At 42.2% G+C, this 19,862-nt stretch overlaps 1 protein-coding gene across 1 annotated transcript in view; it reads left to right on the top strand.

Annotated features, from left to right (window-relative positions):
• The first annotated feature begins 9,453 nt into the window (after positions 1 to 9,453).
• The window catches only part of LOC128527607 (NLR family CARD domain-containing protein 3-like), a 96,469-nt gene continuing 86,060 nt past the window's right edge, over positions 9,454 to 19,862 (top strand). The window contains exons 1-8 of the mRNA XM_053500071.1: positions 9,454 to 9,552; positions 11,341 to 11,445; positions 12,442 to 12,546; positions 12,833 to 12,890; positions 13,662 to 13,725; positions 13,936 to 15,727; positions 16,925 to 17,098; positions 18,049 to 18,222. Of these exons, the coding sequence (XP_053356046.1) occupies positions 9,509 to 9,552; positions 11,341 to 11,445; positions 12,442 to 12,546; positions 12,833 to 12,890; positions 13,662 to 13,725; positions 13,936 to 15,727; positions 16,925 to 17,098; positions 18,049 to 18,222 (2,516 nt within the window). The 5' untranslated portion in view covers positions 9,454 to 9,508. The remainder of the gene's footprint in view (positions 9,553 to 11,340; positions 11,446 to 12,441; positions 12,547 to 12,832; positions 12,891 to 13,661; positions 13,726 to 13,935; positions 15,728 to 16,924; positions 17,099 to 18,048; positions 18,223 to 19,862) is intronic.

The following is a 19,862-nucleotide window of genomic DNA, read 5'->3' as shown; positions in this document are numbered from 1 at the left end:
TTTTTGCAGTTCTGCACAGAAGGTGCTGATTCTCTCCAGAGTGACACCACATAATAAAATTATAAACCATTCCTGTATACAGGTATAGAAGAGGAGTGAAGGCAAATAGTGTTAGTGTGTTTACAGAAAGTTAATTATGATGACCTGTTCATTGGTCAGAAGCAGTGTTTCACAGCTTAGTGGATATCAGAAACAAAGCCTCAGCATACATGAACTCAGCATTGTGTCTACGAAGAGTGATGAGTCAACTGAGTTTCAAATAATGGTTCAAGGGGAAACGATAAACAGGTGATGTTTCAAACATATTCATGTACGACATCTCCATTAGACAGCTTTTTTTTTTAAACTTAACTACTGTTTTTAACTCAAAACTCTAAATCAAGGGATTTAGTCAAATGTAATTTAATATGCTGGTTTTTGAGCGAATTTAATCTGGAGCTCTGACACACACTATGACAAATTCCTCAAGCAACCAAGGAAAACGAAAAATGAATAAAAGGTTAAGCTCCAGAGAGAAGAAAACGTTTAGAGTGTTCTGTTTACCAGAAAAGAAAAATACACTATAAACACTGCTTCGATGTGGTTAAGCTCAAAACATCACCAATTTATTCATTTTTTAAAAAGTTGCCTTTTTACAGAAAATTCGCCTGTAATTTTAATATTTTTATACTTTTGTGTTAACCAATACACTAATAAATCTTCAGCGGGTTGAAGTAGTAAAAAGCTTACAAAAGGTGAGGTACAGATGTGACTTTATTTATGGATGCAATGCGTGTGGATATCTGACAGTATTACTCAATTATCTTACAGACTCTGAGTCTCCAGACCTGACACGGGATACGGATGAAGGACACAACGTCACTCAGTTTATTATTATTATTATTATTATTATTATTATTTTACATGTAGATTTAATTGTTATCCTTATGTATAAAGATATCTATATACAATATTATAGTGCTGTAAGTGTAAACTAATATGTTAATTAAAATTAACAGGCACTTTAACTTTTAACTTTACATTACTTAGGGTATAATGTTACAAGGCTTTTGTTCTCTTACTGTAATACTGTATGTTTCAGTTCATATAGAAGTTCAGCTATTACATAATTTCATGATCTATTCACCAATATATAATCAACAACTGTTTATAGTCAGCTGTTTGCCATTATACTAGTCGATTACTTACTACTAGACTAGTCAGTTGTTCATGACTGCACCAGTCAGTGTCAGATCCGAGCCAGAAAGAGCATCAGACTGTCAGAGCACAGCTCAGGTTAGAAACTCAGAATATAAAGACTATAACTCCCAACAGGTTGAAACCCTCCTGTGATCCACAAAGATGCCACTGTTGGGCCCTTGAGTAAGGTCATTAACCCCCACTGATTGTAAATTATAATCGTGCCCCCTATAATTAGGACTGTAAAAACTAGTGCCCGTTATGAAGTATTCCCTCCTGTGATATTGATTGATTGCAAAATTGGTTGCTTTCCATTAGTGATGGAGAGATGAAGCCTCACGAAGCGAGTGACATCTCTACCACTTTTGTTAATTTAAAATGTCAATATGTCATGCAAATCATCGCACAGTGACATCTGGTGGAGTGCTGAGGTTACAGCAGGGACAAAGTCTACTCCACTATACTGGGTTACTGTTAAGCTGACCTGTGGACAACAAATGAGGAATAACTGCACATTTTAAAAAATGTTATTCAGATGTAATAGCAGTAAACTCTAAAAGATGTAAAACTGTGTACTAAATACTAAAAGATTAGATTTATTTACCACACAAACATTTATTTACACTCTTGCTGTCTCTAACCTGTTCCTTTTATGATTTTTAAACAATTTCAATAAACCGTTTTCAATCTTTTTGTCCTATCTGTCATACTCTTTTTTTTATTTTAGATCATCTTTCTTTATCTCTCTATAGCATCTTGTCTTTTGTCTATTTTTCCCTTTTTTATCTCTCTTGTTAACATATTTCATTTCCTTCAAAATGCCATAAAAAAAACACTGTCAGGTTCCTCTTGTATCATCCCCAAGGCACAAAACATGGAACAGTGCTCTAGTCATCTCCACATTTTGCAGATATCATACCCATCATGTTGGTCCCCACCTGTGGATTACACACCATCACTAAGTGTCGCAATATAATTAACATTACGTCAAGAATTTTTGTTAAGAATGTACAGCTACATATGTAATTTATGCAAAACGGTTTTTTCATGTCAATACACAAAAATACATAACGTGATCATGAATTTAGTTTATATCTCTGACGAATACACTATTTAATGTGTGAGTGATAACAAGATATGGCGCTCCATCTGGATTTAATACGAAACATTCACCCCTTTTCAAATTCTCAACAAACCCTAGATGAATACGAAGTGATGATTTTACAACTTAGAATAAATATTTTATAAGGATAAAGAAAAAGCTCATTTTAAACAATGACACGTTCTCATTTTTTGAATAATAAAAAACAGAATGAAAAATATTGTGGCGTGGGTGGGGTTTGACAGACGACCATCATGCTTTGCGGGAGGGGTTATGATGTGTTCACCGTGTTGGGGAAAGGTGTTTGGGGTAGTGGCTTCGGCCAGGTTGTGTGTGTGTGTGGATAGATGTCTGTTTAGTGATTGTGGAATGTGCTGTTACTCAATAAAATACTCCCAGCCATTTGCATTGGGCAGCCAGGAAGCTCACTTGTCTCTCCAAGTTCTGCTTAGCGGTAAAAATGCTACATTTGGTGTCAGAAGTGGGATGGAGAGTAACGGCTTAGAGCGCACCCCAGAGCAAGCTACAGCTCCGTGCGCCGTCAGCCGGCGAGGCGACCTGCAGTTGCACCTGCCGTCCTACAACGGCGCTGTCGAGCCCCACGCATTCATCGCCCAGGTGGAGCTAGCCGCTGACTTCGCGGGCTGGTCCCCGGCGGAAACAGCCGCCCGGGTGGCCCTCTCGCTGGAGGGCGAGGCGCTCCGGGCGTTGGAAGACCTCCGGCCGGATGAGCGGAAGGACTGGGCGAAGTTGCGGGAGGTGCTCCACTTCTGGTTCGGCGCGAATGACCGTAACGAGGCCGCGTGCGAGGAGCTGGCAACCCGCGTGCGGAGCGCCTCCGAGCCACTAGGGGCGTTCGCCATGGACCTGAGATCTCTCGCACGCCGGGGCTACCCGGAATTCGGGCCCGTCCAGCAGGAAGAGCTAGCACGGCGTGCGTTCTTGCGGGGAATTCGGCCGACGCGACTTCGTGAGCACATCCGGTTGGCTGCACCGGCGTCCCTGTTTGAAGCGCTGCGCAAAGCCGAGCGCGCAGAGCCCATCATGGCAGACCACCATGGCGAAAGAGCCGAGCGTTTTCCCGTGGCTCGGGGCCGCTCGGTAGGTGAACCTAGCCGGGGACAGGGCTACCCGTCGCGGCTAGGCCTCGACTCAGCCGCCGAGATTCCGCGACCACGCCGAGGCCAGGGACCGACAGATAACCGCTGCGACGTTCTTAGGCCTGAGGACAACGTACTCCAGCAGCCGTTAAAACTAGCCGAGGAGAAGCCACCTCCTACAGCCGTCTTTGCTTCCCCAACGGCCGGGTTCAACTTCCGGTCAGGACGCGTAGGAAATCGCACGGGTGTCTACGTGAACTGTGGCCTGGACAACGTTTCGCTACGGGCGCTCGTGGACACTGGCTCTACGGTTTCGCTGCTGCGCTGGGGTGTATTAGATCAAGGCGTGCGCGGTTGTATGCTGCCAGACCCGGCTTTGAGCATTCGCACCGTATCGGGAAGTTATTTGAAGATACGGGCCTGTTGCACGGTGCTAATACAAGTAAGTGCAATCATTCTTTCCCATCTGTTCTTTGTGGCAGACATCGAGGATGATTGTATTTTGGGTTTAGACATTTTGGAAAGGTGGGGTGCGGTAATAAATCTCGTGGACGGAACTCTGCCCGGTAACTTCGGGTTAGCCAGGTTGCTAGTGCCCAAAGCGCAGCCGGACGGGTTAGAAGCACGCACCAGGGGGGCGGAACTTCCGGTGGACGCGCCATGTAAACATCCGGTAGCCGACCGAGCTAGGATAATGGCCGAGCTAATGCAGCGTAGCAGCGTAGGCCTTAGCCAGTCACAGACCGACACCGTAAAGTCCCTTTTGCACGAGTTTGCGGATATTTTCGCGGTAGATGAGCGCGAGTGCACACATACCAATCTGGTGCAGCACACGATCGATACGGGTAACGCAGCGCCTGTTCGGCTACATCCGCGACGCCTCCCATTAGCTAAACGAGCTATCGCCGAGCAGAAGCTGCGCGAGATGGCCGACTCGGGCGTCATAGAGCCAGCGTCCGGACCGTGGTCTTCACCCGTTGTGCTCAAGCGTAAAAAGGACGAATCGTGGCGGTTTTGTGTGGACTACCGGCGGTTAAACGAGGTGACGCGTAAAGATTCTTATCCGTTACCGCGGATAGATGACGCGCTGGAACACGTTGCGGGCTTGGCGTGGTTTAGCTCGTTGGATTTGCGTAGCGGGTATTGGCAAGTAGAGCTCGCCCCGGAAGCACGACCAAAAACCGCGTTCTCGATCGGCCAAGGGCTATGGCAATTTCGGCGCATGCCGTTCGGCCTCTGTAACGCGCCAGCGACGTTCGAACGGTTGATGGAGAAAGTGTTGACTGATATTCCTCGCAATCGTTGTGTAGTTTATCTGGACGATTTATTGGTGCATGGCAAGGAGTTTGAGGTCGCGCTAGCTAACTTACGCAAAGTATTTTTGGCTATCCGGCGGGCGAATTTGCGGCTCAACCCCAAAAAGTGCCAGCTGTTGCGGCGGGAGACAGGTTTCCTAGGACACGTAATTAGTGCTAGAGGTATTGCCACCGATCCAGCAAAAATTGCGGCAGTGCAGAATTGGCCTGAACCGCTAAATGTGTCACAACTGCGCACCTTCCTCGGGTTAGCCTCTTACTATCGCCGGTTTGTGAAGGATTTTGCCACGATCGCCAGTCCGCTGCACGGGCTCACAAGAAAGAATCAGCCGTTTCGCTGGGACAGGGTGCACGCGCGTGCTTTTACTCGGTTACGGGAAGCTTTGGTCACGTCGCCCGTTCTTGGATATCCTGATACATAGCGATGTAGGGCTGGGGGCCGTCCTGTCTCAGGTTTCCGAGGGTAAAGAGCATGCTATAGCTTACTTCAGCCGCGTGTTGTCAGGACCGGAGAGGAACAACTGCGTCACCTGGCGCGAGCTGCTAGCGGTCGTCGCGGCCCTTAAACATTTTAGGCCGTATTTATACGGGCAATCCTTCCTGCTGCGGACCGATCACGCTTCGCTGATGTGGCTGCTTAGTTTTAAAGAGCCCGAGGGGCAGTTAGCGCGATGGCTCGAGCGGTTGCAGGACTACCATTTTACCGTTCAGCACCGAGCGGGAAAACTGCATGCCAACGCCGATGCTTTATTCCGCCGGCCGTGCAGCAAAGAGCGTTGTCGGCACTGCGAGCGGGTGGAGGAGAGCGCGGGTGATTGCGACATCGAACACTCTCCGACCCCCGTGAAGCCGAATGTTCTCCCTGCGCAGTCCTCCGGAGCCCCCGTCGGTAATTAGCCGTCCGATCCGGTGTGCAGCCGAGTTATCGCATCGCGTAAACCATCGCCTGTAGCCATTTCGCCTGTGCCCCAGATGGACTGTGATCAGCTAACTGCCGAGCAGGAGAAGGATCCGGCGCTGCAGCGGGTGCTGGGGTGGGTTAACGCGGGCCAGAGACCGGATTATGCCGCGGTTGCTCACCTGGGGCCCGAGGAAAAAGCTCTCCACTCGCAGTTCAACCGACTAGTGTTGCGGGGAGGTTTACTCTACCGTCACTGGGAACGACCGTGCGGCGCTGGCGAATCTTTTCAGCTGCTGGTGCCGCGGAATCTGCGGTCACGAGTGTTGGGACTGGTACACGGGCATGCGGGTGCGGGACACTTCGGAGTCACTAAAACGCTGCGGCGGTTGCGCGCTCGCTTCTACTGGCCGGGCTGCCACACGGATAGTGAACTCTTTGTGCACAGATGCGACGTCTGCACGGCAAAGAAGGGACCTACCCAGCGCTCGCGGGCACCCCTGCAAGACTTTCGGGTGGGGGCACCTATGGAGCGTATGGGCGTGGACATTCTTGGGCCGTTTCCTATCTCCGATCGCGGGAACCGGTATGTGCTGGTGGCCATGGATTATTTCACCAAGTGGCCGGAGGCGTTTGCTGTCCCTGACCAGAGCGCTTCCACCACGGCTCGAGTGCTGGTGGATGAGGTGTTCTGCCGATTCGGCGCCCCGGAGCAGTTGCACAGCGACCAGGGGCGTAACTTCGAGGCGGAGGTGTTTGCGGCGGTGTGCGAGCGCCTCGGGGTGAAAAAGACCCGCACCACGCCCCTTCATCCGCAGAGTGACGGCCTCGTGGAACGCTTCAATCGAACGCTCACCACCCAACTCGCCGTGCTTACCAGCGACCGGCAGAAGGATTGGGACGAACATTTGCCTCTCGTGCTTTGGGCTTATCGCACAGCAGTGCAGGAGTCCTCACAGCTGACGCCAGCTGCGTTAATGTTCGGTCGCGAGTTGCGCACGCCCGTGGACCTTGTGTTCGGGTCCCCCCCACAAGTGGATTTACCCACGAAGCCGGGGTTGGATTATTTTTTTGTACTGAAAGACAAACTGTTCCGTGTCCACGAGTTGGCACGTAGACACTTGGCGGACGCCGGTGTTAAGCAGCGCCGCGTGTATGACACTCACAGCCAGGGGCGAGACTTTGCTGCTGGGGAGCAGGTGTGGGTGTATTCCCCCGGAAGGAAAAGGGGGCTCTCGCCGAAGCTCATGTCTCACTGGGTGGGCCCCTGCACGGTCATTGCCCAGCTCTCTGATGTAGTCTACCGGGTGCGGTTGACGGGGCGGTCACGAGTGGTCGTGCCCCACCGAGACCGTCTCGCTCCCTATCGGCCCAACGCCAGTGAAACATTGAACTACTTGGAGGCCCGTCCGCCTCGGGAGGGGGGCTGCACCCCTCCTTCCCCCGCGGAAGGACTCCGGCGTTCACAACGCCAGTGCCGGCCACCGTCACGCCTCCAGGACTGAGTTCGCCATGGTGACCGGGGACGGTCACAGCTCGGGTGGGGGCATTGTGGCGTGGGTGGGGTTTGACAGACGACCATCATGCTTTGCGGGAGGGGTTATGATGTGTTCACCGTGTTGGGGAAAGGTGTTTGGGGTAGTGGCTTCGGCCAGGTTGTGTGTGTGTGTGGATAGATGTCTGTTTAGTGATTGTGGAATGTGCTGTTACTCAATAAAATACTCCCAGCCATTTGCATTGGGCAGCCAGGAAGCTCACTTGTCTCTCCAAGTTCTGCTTAGCGGTAAAAACGCTACAATATATATAATATAACCCCACACCACCATATCAAAGCATTTAATTTAAACAATAAAATATGCTTGTTTCTACCACAACTTACTAAAGAAATAAATAAAAACGCATTAATACATTAATTCACCATAAAATACTGAGTGCTCTGAGTATGATCCAGTCAGAAGTGAAGAATCCAGAAAGTTCGCCAAAAAATAAACCAACTGCTGGGTGAAAATAACAGAGAGAGAAACAGAAGACATATTAAGATTGTCATTAAACACCCTAATTGCTTCTTTTGATAATTTTAAAATATTATAAAATTCACTAACAGACCTTCCACACACAGCTTTAGTGAAGATTACTAGTAATTTACCTAAAATTACATTTAAGATTACATTTAGTAAATTTCCACTTTTCTCATAATATACAGTATAGCCGACCATTGGCACAGAATATAAAAACATGAACATCCCCACAGCCCCATATCAAACTAAAAAGGTGGAAAAGTGAATAAACATGAAAATGAGCTTGCACAACTACAACATTTAAAACGTAGGGAAAAATACATATTAACTTACCATAAAATACTGCCAGCTCTAAGTGACAGAAGTGAAGAAGTGAAGAATCCAGAAAGTTCATCATGCCGTGTCTCAATTCCAGGAACACAAAGTACATACTTGACTTGGAAGTGCACACTCGAGGGTTTGAGGACATCGAGTTTATTGCAAATGGACCACAGAGTACAGGATGTGTCTCACAACGGCGATATGTTATACCATAACCGTATTCTACCAGAACCTGGAGGTGCAAGAGGACAGTGCTAGCCACTACACCACCGTACTGCCCATGTCATGAACTAAAAGGAAATAATTCATGATACTAAAATGGAGAGGAATCAGTGATTACACCTTAATTTAAGAAACATTTAAAAATAACCCAGTTACTGCACAAGTGATTCTGGTTTAACCTGTTGTTAGTAGACATTACACCTAGTTAAATGTCACAGGATCTCAGTATAACAACACCTAACAAAGTGGCTGAAAACACAGAGAGAGAGCGAGAGCACATTAGAGAGATTATGTATAAAAGTTGGTTATAATGTGGCCGTCTGCCAGTTCTCAGAGGCGTGGAGAGTGTATCTGTGTGTGTGTGTTTTAAACTGAAACTAAAAGCTGGGATTTGTTTCTGCGGTAGGTGACAGGACACACCAGGTAAGGCTTCTCCATTTTATATTTCCTGCAACATGTTACAGATGAACATTACAATCTTTTACATCCAACTGTATTTCTAATTGATTTTTTTCTCTTGAGATAAACAACACAAAACTGCTTTTTTCCTGCGAGTAAAAATGAATGATAAAGTGGTTGTTTTGTTGTGTCATGTAGTCGCACTGATCTGAGCTCTGTTCTGCCATGATTAGTAGGATTCTGTTTAAACTTTTACACACACACACACACACACACACACACACACACACACATGTATATTACATGTTATTTTATATTAAAAGGTTAACAACTAGATTTGTTTAATAAACTCAGATCCATGGTACTCATGGTATTCCAAATGCAAATAATAATGTTTCCGTGTTCAGGAAGCTACGCTAGGGGAATTCCAAGGTCACAATAATGAGTCATGTTTTTGACCTGGTTGTAAATGAATTGTTGAGTTTATTGGAGCCACAGCAGCAGTTTCTGGGAGAATGTTAACTTCAGCATCATAATTTACATCAGAAACAGTAATTCACTGAGTTCTATTAGTGTACCAGTGTTTTCTCCTGATGCAATGTGAAATGCTGTTTTTTTTTTTCCAAAAATGAGGAAAACACTAAACAAAGCATCACTTGATCTTAAAGTCAGGAATGTCACCCAACCTGTAAAAGCGAAAAGCCATTACCTGATAACAAGAAGTGCATTATTGTTATGAGGCAGTAAAGGTTTTAAATAATTCTGGAACCTTGTTGGACTGGAATGGGCTCGAGACTTGTTTTGAACAAGACTGTAATTTACATCATGAGCACAGATAAGAAGATTTACCCGTGATTATGATTCATTTATCAAGTGTGACTTGATGTGATTGCAGGTCTGCATTTACTCCTGGATTACACACATTTAAGAACACGCACCACTACCCTGTGAAAATGAGTTCCCCTAGTGATGATGACGATGATGATAAAGATGAGGGGTAAGATATGTGAAATGTCCTGTCGAACACTTATGCAGCGTCCTACATGTAGGTTAATCTAAAGATGTTACTTGAAACACACACCCACTGCCAATGGGCTACAGCACAGACTCTTTTGTATCATACTCCAATTTAAACATTTAGTCTAATTTAAATACATTATAATGGCACGTTTCCTTCTGGCTCACCATTGGGGAAAGTAATTGTTTGATCCCCTGCACAGTATTCATTAAGCACATTATATGCACATTGGGTATTTAAAAAGTCAAACATGATACACAAAACTGCTTTGTGCAGAGTTAGAGTGAAAGATAAAGTGGTTGTTTAGTTGTGTTGTGTAGTCGGACTGACAGAAGCTCTGCTTTGCCATGTGTTTTTGGATGTAGGGGGTGTGCACCAAAACCTGAGTCTTCTGTTATTGTTGTGCATTTAGTTCGGTTTTCATGTTAAGTTTGTGATGAAAAAGTAGGATTCTGTTTAAACTATAGGCTATTTCTTGACATATTTCTGCTATATCTTTTTTTTATATTAAAGGTTTGTTTAATCAACTCAGAAGCATGGTATTCCAAATGCAAAAAATACAACAATATAATGTTTCCGTGTCCAGGAAGCTAGGGGAATTCCAGGTACCTAATAATGAGTCATGTTTTTGACCTGGTTGTAAATGAATTGTAGAGTATATTGGAGCCACAGCAGCAGTTTCTGGGAGAATTATAACTCCTGTGCACTTCAGAATCATACTTCATATCAGAAACAGTAATTCTATTTCAGTAGTTCTATTAGTGCACCAGTGTTTTTTCTTTTTTTTTTCTGAGAATGAGAAAAATACTAAACAAAGCATCACCTGATTCAAAGGTCAGGAATGTCACACTACATGATACAAAGGTTATATATTGAGTGTTCTGTCTAAGGAAATGAGGTTCTCTTTAACAATACATGGCCCCACCCGTTGGCTCCTTGACGAGGCAAATCACCCCGTACCTTTAGCGGAGTAACAGCATAATGTTTCCATCTCCATGCTTGACTGTAGGGATGGTGTTCTAAAGGTTATAGTCAGCATTTTTCTTCCTTCAAACACATGGAGTCGAGTTGATGGCAAAGAGATAATTTTTTTAGGTCTCATCTGACCACAGCACTTTCTTTCAAACTTTCTCTGTTTATTAGCAAACTTCAGACAGGCCTATACATAAGCGTCCTTGAGGGGGGGAACCTTGTGAGCACTGCAGGATTTTAATCTATGGCAGTGTATTGTGTTACCAATGGTTTGTTTGGTGACTTTGGTCCCAACTGCCTTGAGATCATTCATGAACTCCTCCTACATATTTCTGGATTGATCCCTCACTTTTTCACATCAGATCTTTCTTATCTCATGATGCAAAATCTTGCGTAGGCCTCCAGACCGACGGCGATTGATGGTTATTTTTTATTTCTTACATTTGCCAATTATCGCTCCTACAATTGTCTCCTCCTCACTAAGCTTCCTGCTGATGGTCTTGTAGCCTTGTCCCTGATGTCCTTTGACAGCTCTTTGGTCCTGGCCTTGGTGGTCAGGTTTGAATGGAAGATAGATATTCTGTTTTTCACATGAGCACATAACCAGTTTGTTATGGAGAGCCAGATTTATTGTTGGTTGTTAGGGGATCAAATAATTATTCCACTTATTTTAAAATGCAACTTAATTTAGAACCTTTATATTATGTGTTTTTTTATGAAGGACTTTTGTTTATTTAATACAGTAGACTTGCAGTGTAATAATGCAAGTAAACACATGTGTATTGTTTTAATTAGATATCAGAAAGAAAGGCCTGACCTACCTGCACCCAGTGCTGTGTCTATGCGGAGTGACAAGTCAATGGGTGCACCTATAGTGTTTCAAGAAGGAAAGAAAGAAAGGTAAGGATTGTTCTGTGAACAATTTTACATGATTAACACATGACTAAATAATATGGAGATGATTTAAAAATTATCTAAACTCTGCATGGATATATTTAAATAATATATCCAACTCATAGAAGAGCATTTGGATGTCTGCAAACAAATTGTGGACCGATACTCTAAGTAAAGTGAAAAATAATCATTACTGGTAACAAGACACGGATGGTAACATAACTACGAGCCTGAGAGTAAACAGCAGAGTATGGAAAGGAAACATCCTTAATCACAGACCGAGGAAATGTTCAGAAGACAACCATCAGCTGGAAAATTCATCAGTGCTTACAATTTTCTGGGATTCTCAAGAGTATTGGAATATTATCAGGAAAAAGTTTCAACATTAAACAGTATTCATTATAGTGAGATGCTTATTGAAGAGTTAAACGTCAGATTGAACGCACAGGACTGATATCTGAGTGCGTTGTTATCTTGAATGACGATACACTTCTGTGCGCTTCTGCCGCACTCTGCAAAAACTTTGTTTTGAGGCATTCTTCCTATAGTCCTGATCGCGCTTCTTTGGACTTTCACAGAAGCAAAAAGCAGCAAAATGGGCAAGCGTAAGGATCTGAGCGATTTTGACAAGGGTCAGATTGTGATGTTAAGAGGACTGGGACAGAGCAACTACGAAGCTGCAGCTCTTGTGGGATGTTCCCAGTCTGCAGTGGTCAGCAAATACCAAAAGTGAACCACGGAAAGGAAGACTGGTGAGCCAGCAACAGAGACATGGATGGCCGAGGCTTACTGATGTGTGTGGGGAGCGAAGGCTGTCCTGTCCCATTCAAAAAAGAGCTACTGTAGTTTAGAAGGGGCACCTAATCACGATCAAAATCATTATTAGGTGGGTGGCCACAATGTTGTGGCTGATCGGTGTAAGTGCCCTTCATTTCTTTGATATGGTAGACCTGCTGTGTAATATAATAGTAAAAGTAAACGCATGTACATTGTTTTAATTAGATATCAGAAAGAAAGGACTGACTCAGCTGCACCCAGTGCTGTGTCCCTGCGGAGTGACAAGTCAATGGGTGCACCTATAGTGTTTCAAGAAGAAAGGAAAGAACGGTAAGGAATGTTCTGTGAACGCTCCAGTTTTTATTGGTTTAAGAATTAATACTATTGTTGTATCCTGATTTATATTGGCAAAAAAGGTAGCAATAAGATATGACACAGTAAACTAAATTACTTGGTAGTTAAAGTAATAATAACATATATTTCCTTATATTGGCAATTTTTAGGAACAATCAGACCCAGGGTGGCAAATATAGTGTACCTTCACTTTATGACACCATTGACTGGTGGTGTGTTTAATTTCTTACTTAACATTTGTTTGATATTGTCTTTATTAAAGATACAAACCAGGCCTATCAAACCTGTCCTTATTGCCGGATGCTGATTTCCAGAGCCAGGTATGAATTTGTGTGATTTGAGAGTTTAGATTTAGTTTTTATTGCTCCTAAAGTATGCTGGAATTTTCTCTCTAAGTTTAATTATTAGTTTTTGTGCAATATATTGTTGGCACTTCTCATGACCACCTAATAACTTTTCTTTCATCCCTTGTGTTACTGACCAGCTTTAGCGTTAGCCAGGCATCATGAAAGAAGAGGATATTTTTTATTTTAATGTTACCTGGTGTCCAAGACTATGTGTAAAAGAACTCTGTTATTTAACATATAACCGTTCCACAGGTATATTAGGGTCGCTCAGCAGGAGAGTCAATCAAGCAAAAAAACAATGGTTTAGCAAAAAAGTATTTTTCTTTTCCATCTATAATTTTAGAAAAGGAGTTCATTAAGGGTTGTTTGAACAGTAAAGAACCCCATGGTGCAGAGAAACACTCTATTATATGAGGCAGCATTGAACCTTCAAGAATTCCTTTACAGAGGCAACTGAATAACCTTTTAAGTGTTTTCCTTAGGGCCCAAGCACTAGTATGCCCAGGGCCCTCTTGTTCCTCTAAGCATTATTATTAATATACTGTATGTTTTTTAATCATCCATATTAAAATGGGCAGATTGGACATTTTAACATACATTTTTTATTTTAAGTTCAAGAAAGTTTTATTTATAATAATCAAGACATTAATAAGACATTAATGTCTTGATTATTGTGATTAATTAAATAATAAACTAATTAATTCATCTGTGTATTTGATTAATTGATTGAGTATTACTCTTTAGCATTTGAGACCGGAATCGACAGCAAGCAATGTTAGAGTGATGGAGCATAACAATGGTACCAGAGGTAAGATACAGAATACCATTCATGTACAGATAAAAAAAAATAAAAAAAATAAAAAAAAACAGAACATTACTTCTGCATTTTTTAATGTTTATTAATCTTATTAGCAGTTGTTATTTTCTGTTAACACCTAAAAATATTGTGAATTATTTTTTATAAATTCTAAGAGAATAACCAAAGCCAAATTTCAAATTGCTTTCTTTCTGTTTTTAGGACTGGACCCTGTGTTGAATCAAAGATTCAAATCTATACTGAAGAATAAATTTGGGATAATTAATGAGGGAATACCTACGCAGGGAAAGTCAAAACTTCTAAATGAGATTTACACAGAACTCTACATCACATCAGATTGTGGAAGTAGACACCTCGATGAACTACATGAGGTCAGACGTGTCGAAAGGGAATTTATGAGACGATATGAAACAACAGAGAAGTGCATCAGTTGTAATGAGATATTTAAACCCACATCTGGAAAAGAGAAAGCCACCAGAACTGTGTTAACAGAAGGCATCGCTGGAATTGGAAAAACAGTGTCTGTGCAGAAGTTTGTTCTTGACTGGGCTGAAGGAAAAGCAAATCGAGATTTTGACTTCATTTTTCCATTTAACTTTAGAGAGCTAAATTTTAGGAAGGAAGAAGATCTCAGTTTGATTGAGCTTCTCCACTGTTTGATTCCAGAAATTAAAGAACTTAAAACAGACTATCATCACCACAGAATCTTGTTCATCTTTGATGGACTGGATGAGTCTCGTTTCTCCATCAATTTCCAAAACAGCAAAATATTGAATGATCCTACAGCGTCAGCTTCACTAGATATCCTGTTAACAAATCTTATTAAGGGAAATCTACTTCCATCTGCATTCCTCTGGATAACATCTCGACCTGCAGCATCCAGTCAGATTCCACCTGTTTATATTAACAGAGTAACAGAGATACGAGGGTTTAATGACCCTCAGAAAGACGAGTACTTCAGAAAAAGAATCAGTGATCAAACCCTGGCTAATAAAATCATCTCACACCTGAAGTCATCACGAAGTCTTTACATTATGTGCCACATGCCAGTCTTCTGTTGGATTACAGCGACTGTTCTCGAGGGAATGTTCAGTGAAGCAGGAACTGGAGAGGTCCCCAAGACGCTGACTCAAATGTTCACACATTTCCTGATCTTACAGCTCAAACGGGGATCCCAAAAGTACAAAAGACAGGAAATGAATTCTCAACAGATTGCAGACATTGTACTAAAACTGGGAAAGCTGGCATACCAGCAGCTGGAGAAGGGAAACCTGATCTTCTATGAGGAGGACATCACTGAGTGTGGCATTGATGTCAGAGAGGCCACAGTGTACTCAGGAGTTTGCACTCAGATCTTTATTGAGGAAGTCACTTCACATCTGGGGAAGGTGTACAGCTTTGTGCATCTGAGTGTTCAGGAGCATCTTGCTGCAGTGTATGCTTTTCTCTCATGTGTCAACGGAAATCTTTCAAAACAAAAAACAGTCAAAATCTTCAAAGCAACTCTGTTAGACCTTCTAAAGGTAGTACTCGACCAGGCCTTACAGAGTAAGAATGGACACCTGGACCTTTTCCTCCGCTTCCTTATGGGTCTCTCACTGGAGTCCAATTCAGTTCTCTTACAAGACCTACTGACAGAGAGAGGACACAGATATCTGAGGGAAAAGGCTGCTAACACAAAAAAAGGAATAACAAAGCATATCAGGAAAATGATTGCAGATGACCCAACAATATGCCATTCTGTCAATCTGTTCCATTGTCTGATTGAACTGAATGACCTGTCTCTGGTACAGGAAGTTCAGGTCTTTTTGGATAAACCAGGAAATAATCGCCTTAAGGGAGTCGACTTTAGTTCAGTTCAGTGGTTAGCAGTGGTTTTCTTGTTAATGAACTCAGAGGAGGATCTGAAAGAGTTTAATCTCCAGAAATATGCAGCATCGGAGGACTGTTTAATGCACTTGTATCCAGTTGCCATGGTATCCAGGAAAGCACTGTAGGTTTTTTTCCCCCATGACTTTTATTAATGTATGAATTTGTTAGAATAAAATAGAATATTCTTTATTGTCATTGCAATCTCGGTACAGTGGAATCTCGGATTGTGAGTAACCTGGTTTGCAAGCGTTCCTCAAGATGAAGTTTATCAAGATATAAACAGCTGAGTCTTGAGTTACAAGTACCAAATATCATTGAGTATAATGTGGCTCGCATGCGCTTCTTGTTTTGATGCAGAGAGTAACATGATCACAACTGAGCCAATGATTTTTCTCTAAAGCATCTTTTATTTTGTGTTTGTATGTGTGTGTGCTCAGACAGAGTGTGTCCTACACAGCAGCCTCCTTCCCCCCTGCATCTTCTTCTCCTCTCGTTGGTCTCGATCACTTAAGCTAGGATTCTTTTGCAGTAATTCTGTCAAAAACTAATGACACACATGCTCTCTGTTTCCTGCGTTCACCTGCTTTGTTCTCCACTCTTTTTAAACATGCCAATCCTTACCATTACCATCACTACTGCCATCTAGTGTACAGATAAACAATAAACTCACCTATCCACTAGATAGTAGTAATGATGGTAAAGATTTTCATGTTCAAATAGAGCGTAGAACAAAGCACCTGAATGCGGGAAGCAGACAGCATGTGTGTCATTAGTTGTTGTAACTATTTCATGCCTTTCTGTTGTTGTCAATAAAGGCATAAGTTACAGAACTGTATGTAGCTCTGTATTTTTCGAAGATAAAGCATTTTATATGAATATTTTTGGGTTGTGAAACAAATTGTCTGAGTTTTCATTATTTTTTATGGGGAAATTCACTTTGATATACAAGTGTTTTGATATATGAGGTTTTTTTGATGTTCAAGCACACTTCTGGAACCAATTATGCTCGCAATCCAAGGTTACACTGTATTACAAATATTTTATACCTCATTTAGACTATTTAAATAAGTCACAGTCATTTTACCTTTACTAAACTGAAAACAAGAGTGTCACTGTTTAACAGGATAAATGTGACACCATCTGCATATTTGCGTTTCGTTTTTTTTTCTTAATGAAAGAAAGGTGTATGAATGTTTTATATTAAATGCAATCAAGCAAAATGATTTTACTTAATATGGAAAATTGTTTTAAAATAAAGTTTCATGTGACTTTAAATTTAAACATTTAAGGAGATGTGTTGCTTATTATTTTGTTACAGACTCCGTGGTTGTAATCTCACAGAGAAAAGCGGTGACGTTCTAGTAAAAGCTCTCAACTCAGAGTATTCATTTATGAGAGAGCTGGACCTCAGTGATAACGAACTGCAGGATTCAGGAGTCAAAGGGCTTTCTACTGGATTGATGAACCCACACTGTAAACTGGAGATCCTCAGGTAAAAATGTATTATTTTTCTTATGTTTATCAACTCAAAACAGTTAAAGACGGTGCTGCAGATATATTTTGTATTACAGTAAAACCTTGGATTTTGATTAACTTGGTCTGTGAGTGTTTTGCAAAACAAGCAAGAAGTTTTATACATTTTAACTAGATAAAACGAGCAAGGTCTTGAAATACGAGCAGTCAGTATATGCGTCATCTGCCGAGCATGGTTACAACTAAGACAATTTTTTTTTTTTATTTTGTGTCCAATGTGGTGACTGTTCTATAGTAAATGTACCGCAACAACAGCCCTCAGGAAGACCAAAATGGTTAAAAAGGCTGTAGCAGTGTGGAAGATTAATATGTTTAATGACGATGCAACGTTACATTTCCGCAAAATCTACAAATGGAGAAAAAGAAAGTATCATTAGAGAGGTTTCTTGTTAAAGTCGCAAAAAAAGAAAAAGATTCCAGTTTGCAGACAGAGACTCTGTGTCAGAGAGCAGTGATTCCGTTAGTGTGTGTATATATATGTGTGTGTGTGTGTGTGTGTGTGTGTGTGTGTGTGTGTGTGTGTGTGTGTGCGTGTTCATGTAAAAGTCATCCTACACAGTAGCCACCCTTCTCTTCTCCTCTCTCATCTCACTCATACAAGTCACAATTTTATTCAAGGTAAAGTACAGGTTAATTTGTTTTATTTTTACTTTATATTTTGTATTAACTATTTTTATATGAATATTTTTGGGTTGTGGAACAGTTATCTAGTTTCCATTATTTTCTCTGGAGAAATTTGCTTTGATGTACAAGTGCTGTGGATTACGAATTGTGCTCCCAATCCAAGGTTTAACTATATTTTGGGCCTTTCTGGGGCTAAAATGTTTCACTACATTAAGTCGATTGAGTAGAAAGTTGATCAAATAAAATGTGTTGCTTAATTTTATTTATTAATTAATTTTGTTACAGGCTGTGTGGTTGTAAACTCACAGAGAAAAGTGGTGAAGTTCTGGCAAACACTCTCAATTCAGACTGTTCGTGTCTTCGAGAACTGGACCTCAGTGACAACAAACTGCAGAATTCAGGAGTCAAAATGCTTTCTCTTGGGTTGATGAGCCCACACTGTAAACTGGAGATCCTTAGGTAACCGCTTGTTTTTTTTATTTTTTTAATCTAATGTGGGACTTTGCAGGTGCTGAAATGTGTCACTACATCAAAACTTTAATAGGTCCAATTATTGAAACATTTTTTGCATATATATTACGACTGGGTAAACTAATGGGTTGACACTTGCAAGAAATGTGGATTATTTAATGGTTTTAAAGCATTAACATGGCAGCTTTTCTTTCCTAAGGCCACACACTGAGCCATCGCTGCCCCATCATAGTCAAATCTGTGTAATCTTTAAGATATCTGTGACAAGCTTTGGTTAAAATACTTCAAGATCCCACCATCTCTTTAAAGGATCAGGAAGACGTGCATCCTGTTCTGGCACCTACTGTAAGTGGTGGAATGAACTTCATTTAGATGTCTGTATAGCTGAGTCTTTGCCAATCATTAAGCATCGACTCAAGACGTACTGTATTCTTCGTTTTGATTCCCGGCCAGGCTTGATTCCCGTTTCTGTGTGCATGGAGTTTGCATAATCCTAACCCAGACTTCTTTATTATCCCTTGTTCTTTTATCTGGGACAAAACCTGCCACCTTTTGGTAGTGTGCAGGTGGTACTTTACGATAACGTCTGAATGGTCGCTGATCTATTAACCGAACACTTCAGCTTGATTTAGCCCATGCAAAAGTTAAAAATCCTCCACAGCAACACATGGGAATACATCTGCCAATTTGCAATTTCTCTTGAAAGTGATTGGTTCCTACCTTGCCTGGGAAGTCTAAGCCTTTCCATCAACATGTGTTAGCCATGACATCTAAAAAATTCTCAAATCCAGTCTTGCGATGTGAAAGGAATTTGATCACATTCATGCTAATGATTAGATCATCCCGTTGGCCGGGTACAACAAGAACAGGTACTTGGCAGCTCTTTACATAAATTTACAGTTTAACTTCTTACATACTTGTAACTTTACCCCCACATACTACTAAGATGACTTTCTGTTGAAGCAGTGTGGGTGTAGGCAATACATTTTCACCTAACATCCTCTTTTCTGCCTTGTCACTTAAGGTGGAAGGCATGAAGCCTGTATCAAGCATCCCCTTTATTGAAAACACATTATTTACACTGACCGCATAGAACATTTTGTCAAATGCCTCAAATTGCCTTTGTCCCAGCCGGGTGGCTGTGCACATACATTCTAATAAAACCAGTTAAAATCAATACTTTCTAGGGGTTCTTTAGTTGTGCCCCTGTGTCCCCTTTCCAAACATGAGTCATCTAGTTTAAACTCGATGAGCACCTGAAAGGTGTAGGGCCAGGTCTGGACCTGTCACTTGTGCAGTCCCTCTTACTATTCCCAGACTGGTAGCAGAAAAATAATAATAATAATGTTTCTTCGACCAGTAGCGTGGTCATAAGATCTGCATACTTTATAGAACTTGCCTTGGAACTGGTGAGATGGTATTGGGACATTTTGTGACAGGGCACGATCGAGAAGACTAATCAAAGTTCTCTTGCATTTGTCCTCATTCTGTACAGTGAGTGCAGTGCTGTTTCTGTTACATTTAACTGGATCTTTTGGAGGGCCAACATTCACTTCATCACTTTCATGGGACTGAAAGTGAGCAGTAATGTGCTTTGTAGCAATATGACACTTGACACTCGACATTAG

Source organism: Clarias gariepinus, chromosome 7, assembly GCF_024256425.1.
Source record: "Clarias gariepinus isolate MV-2021 ecotype Netherlands chromosome 7, CGAR_prim_01v2, whole genome shotgun sequence".
Lineage (NCBI taxonomy): Eukaryota > Metazoa > Chordata > Actinopteri > Siluriformes > Clariidae > Clarias > Clarias gariepinus.
Note: the sequence above shows the minus strand (reverse complement) of the source record. Positions and strands in the feature narration are given on the sequence as shown.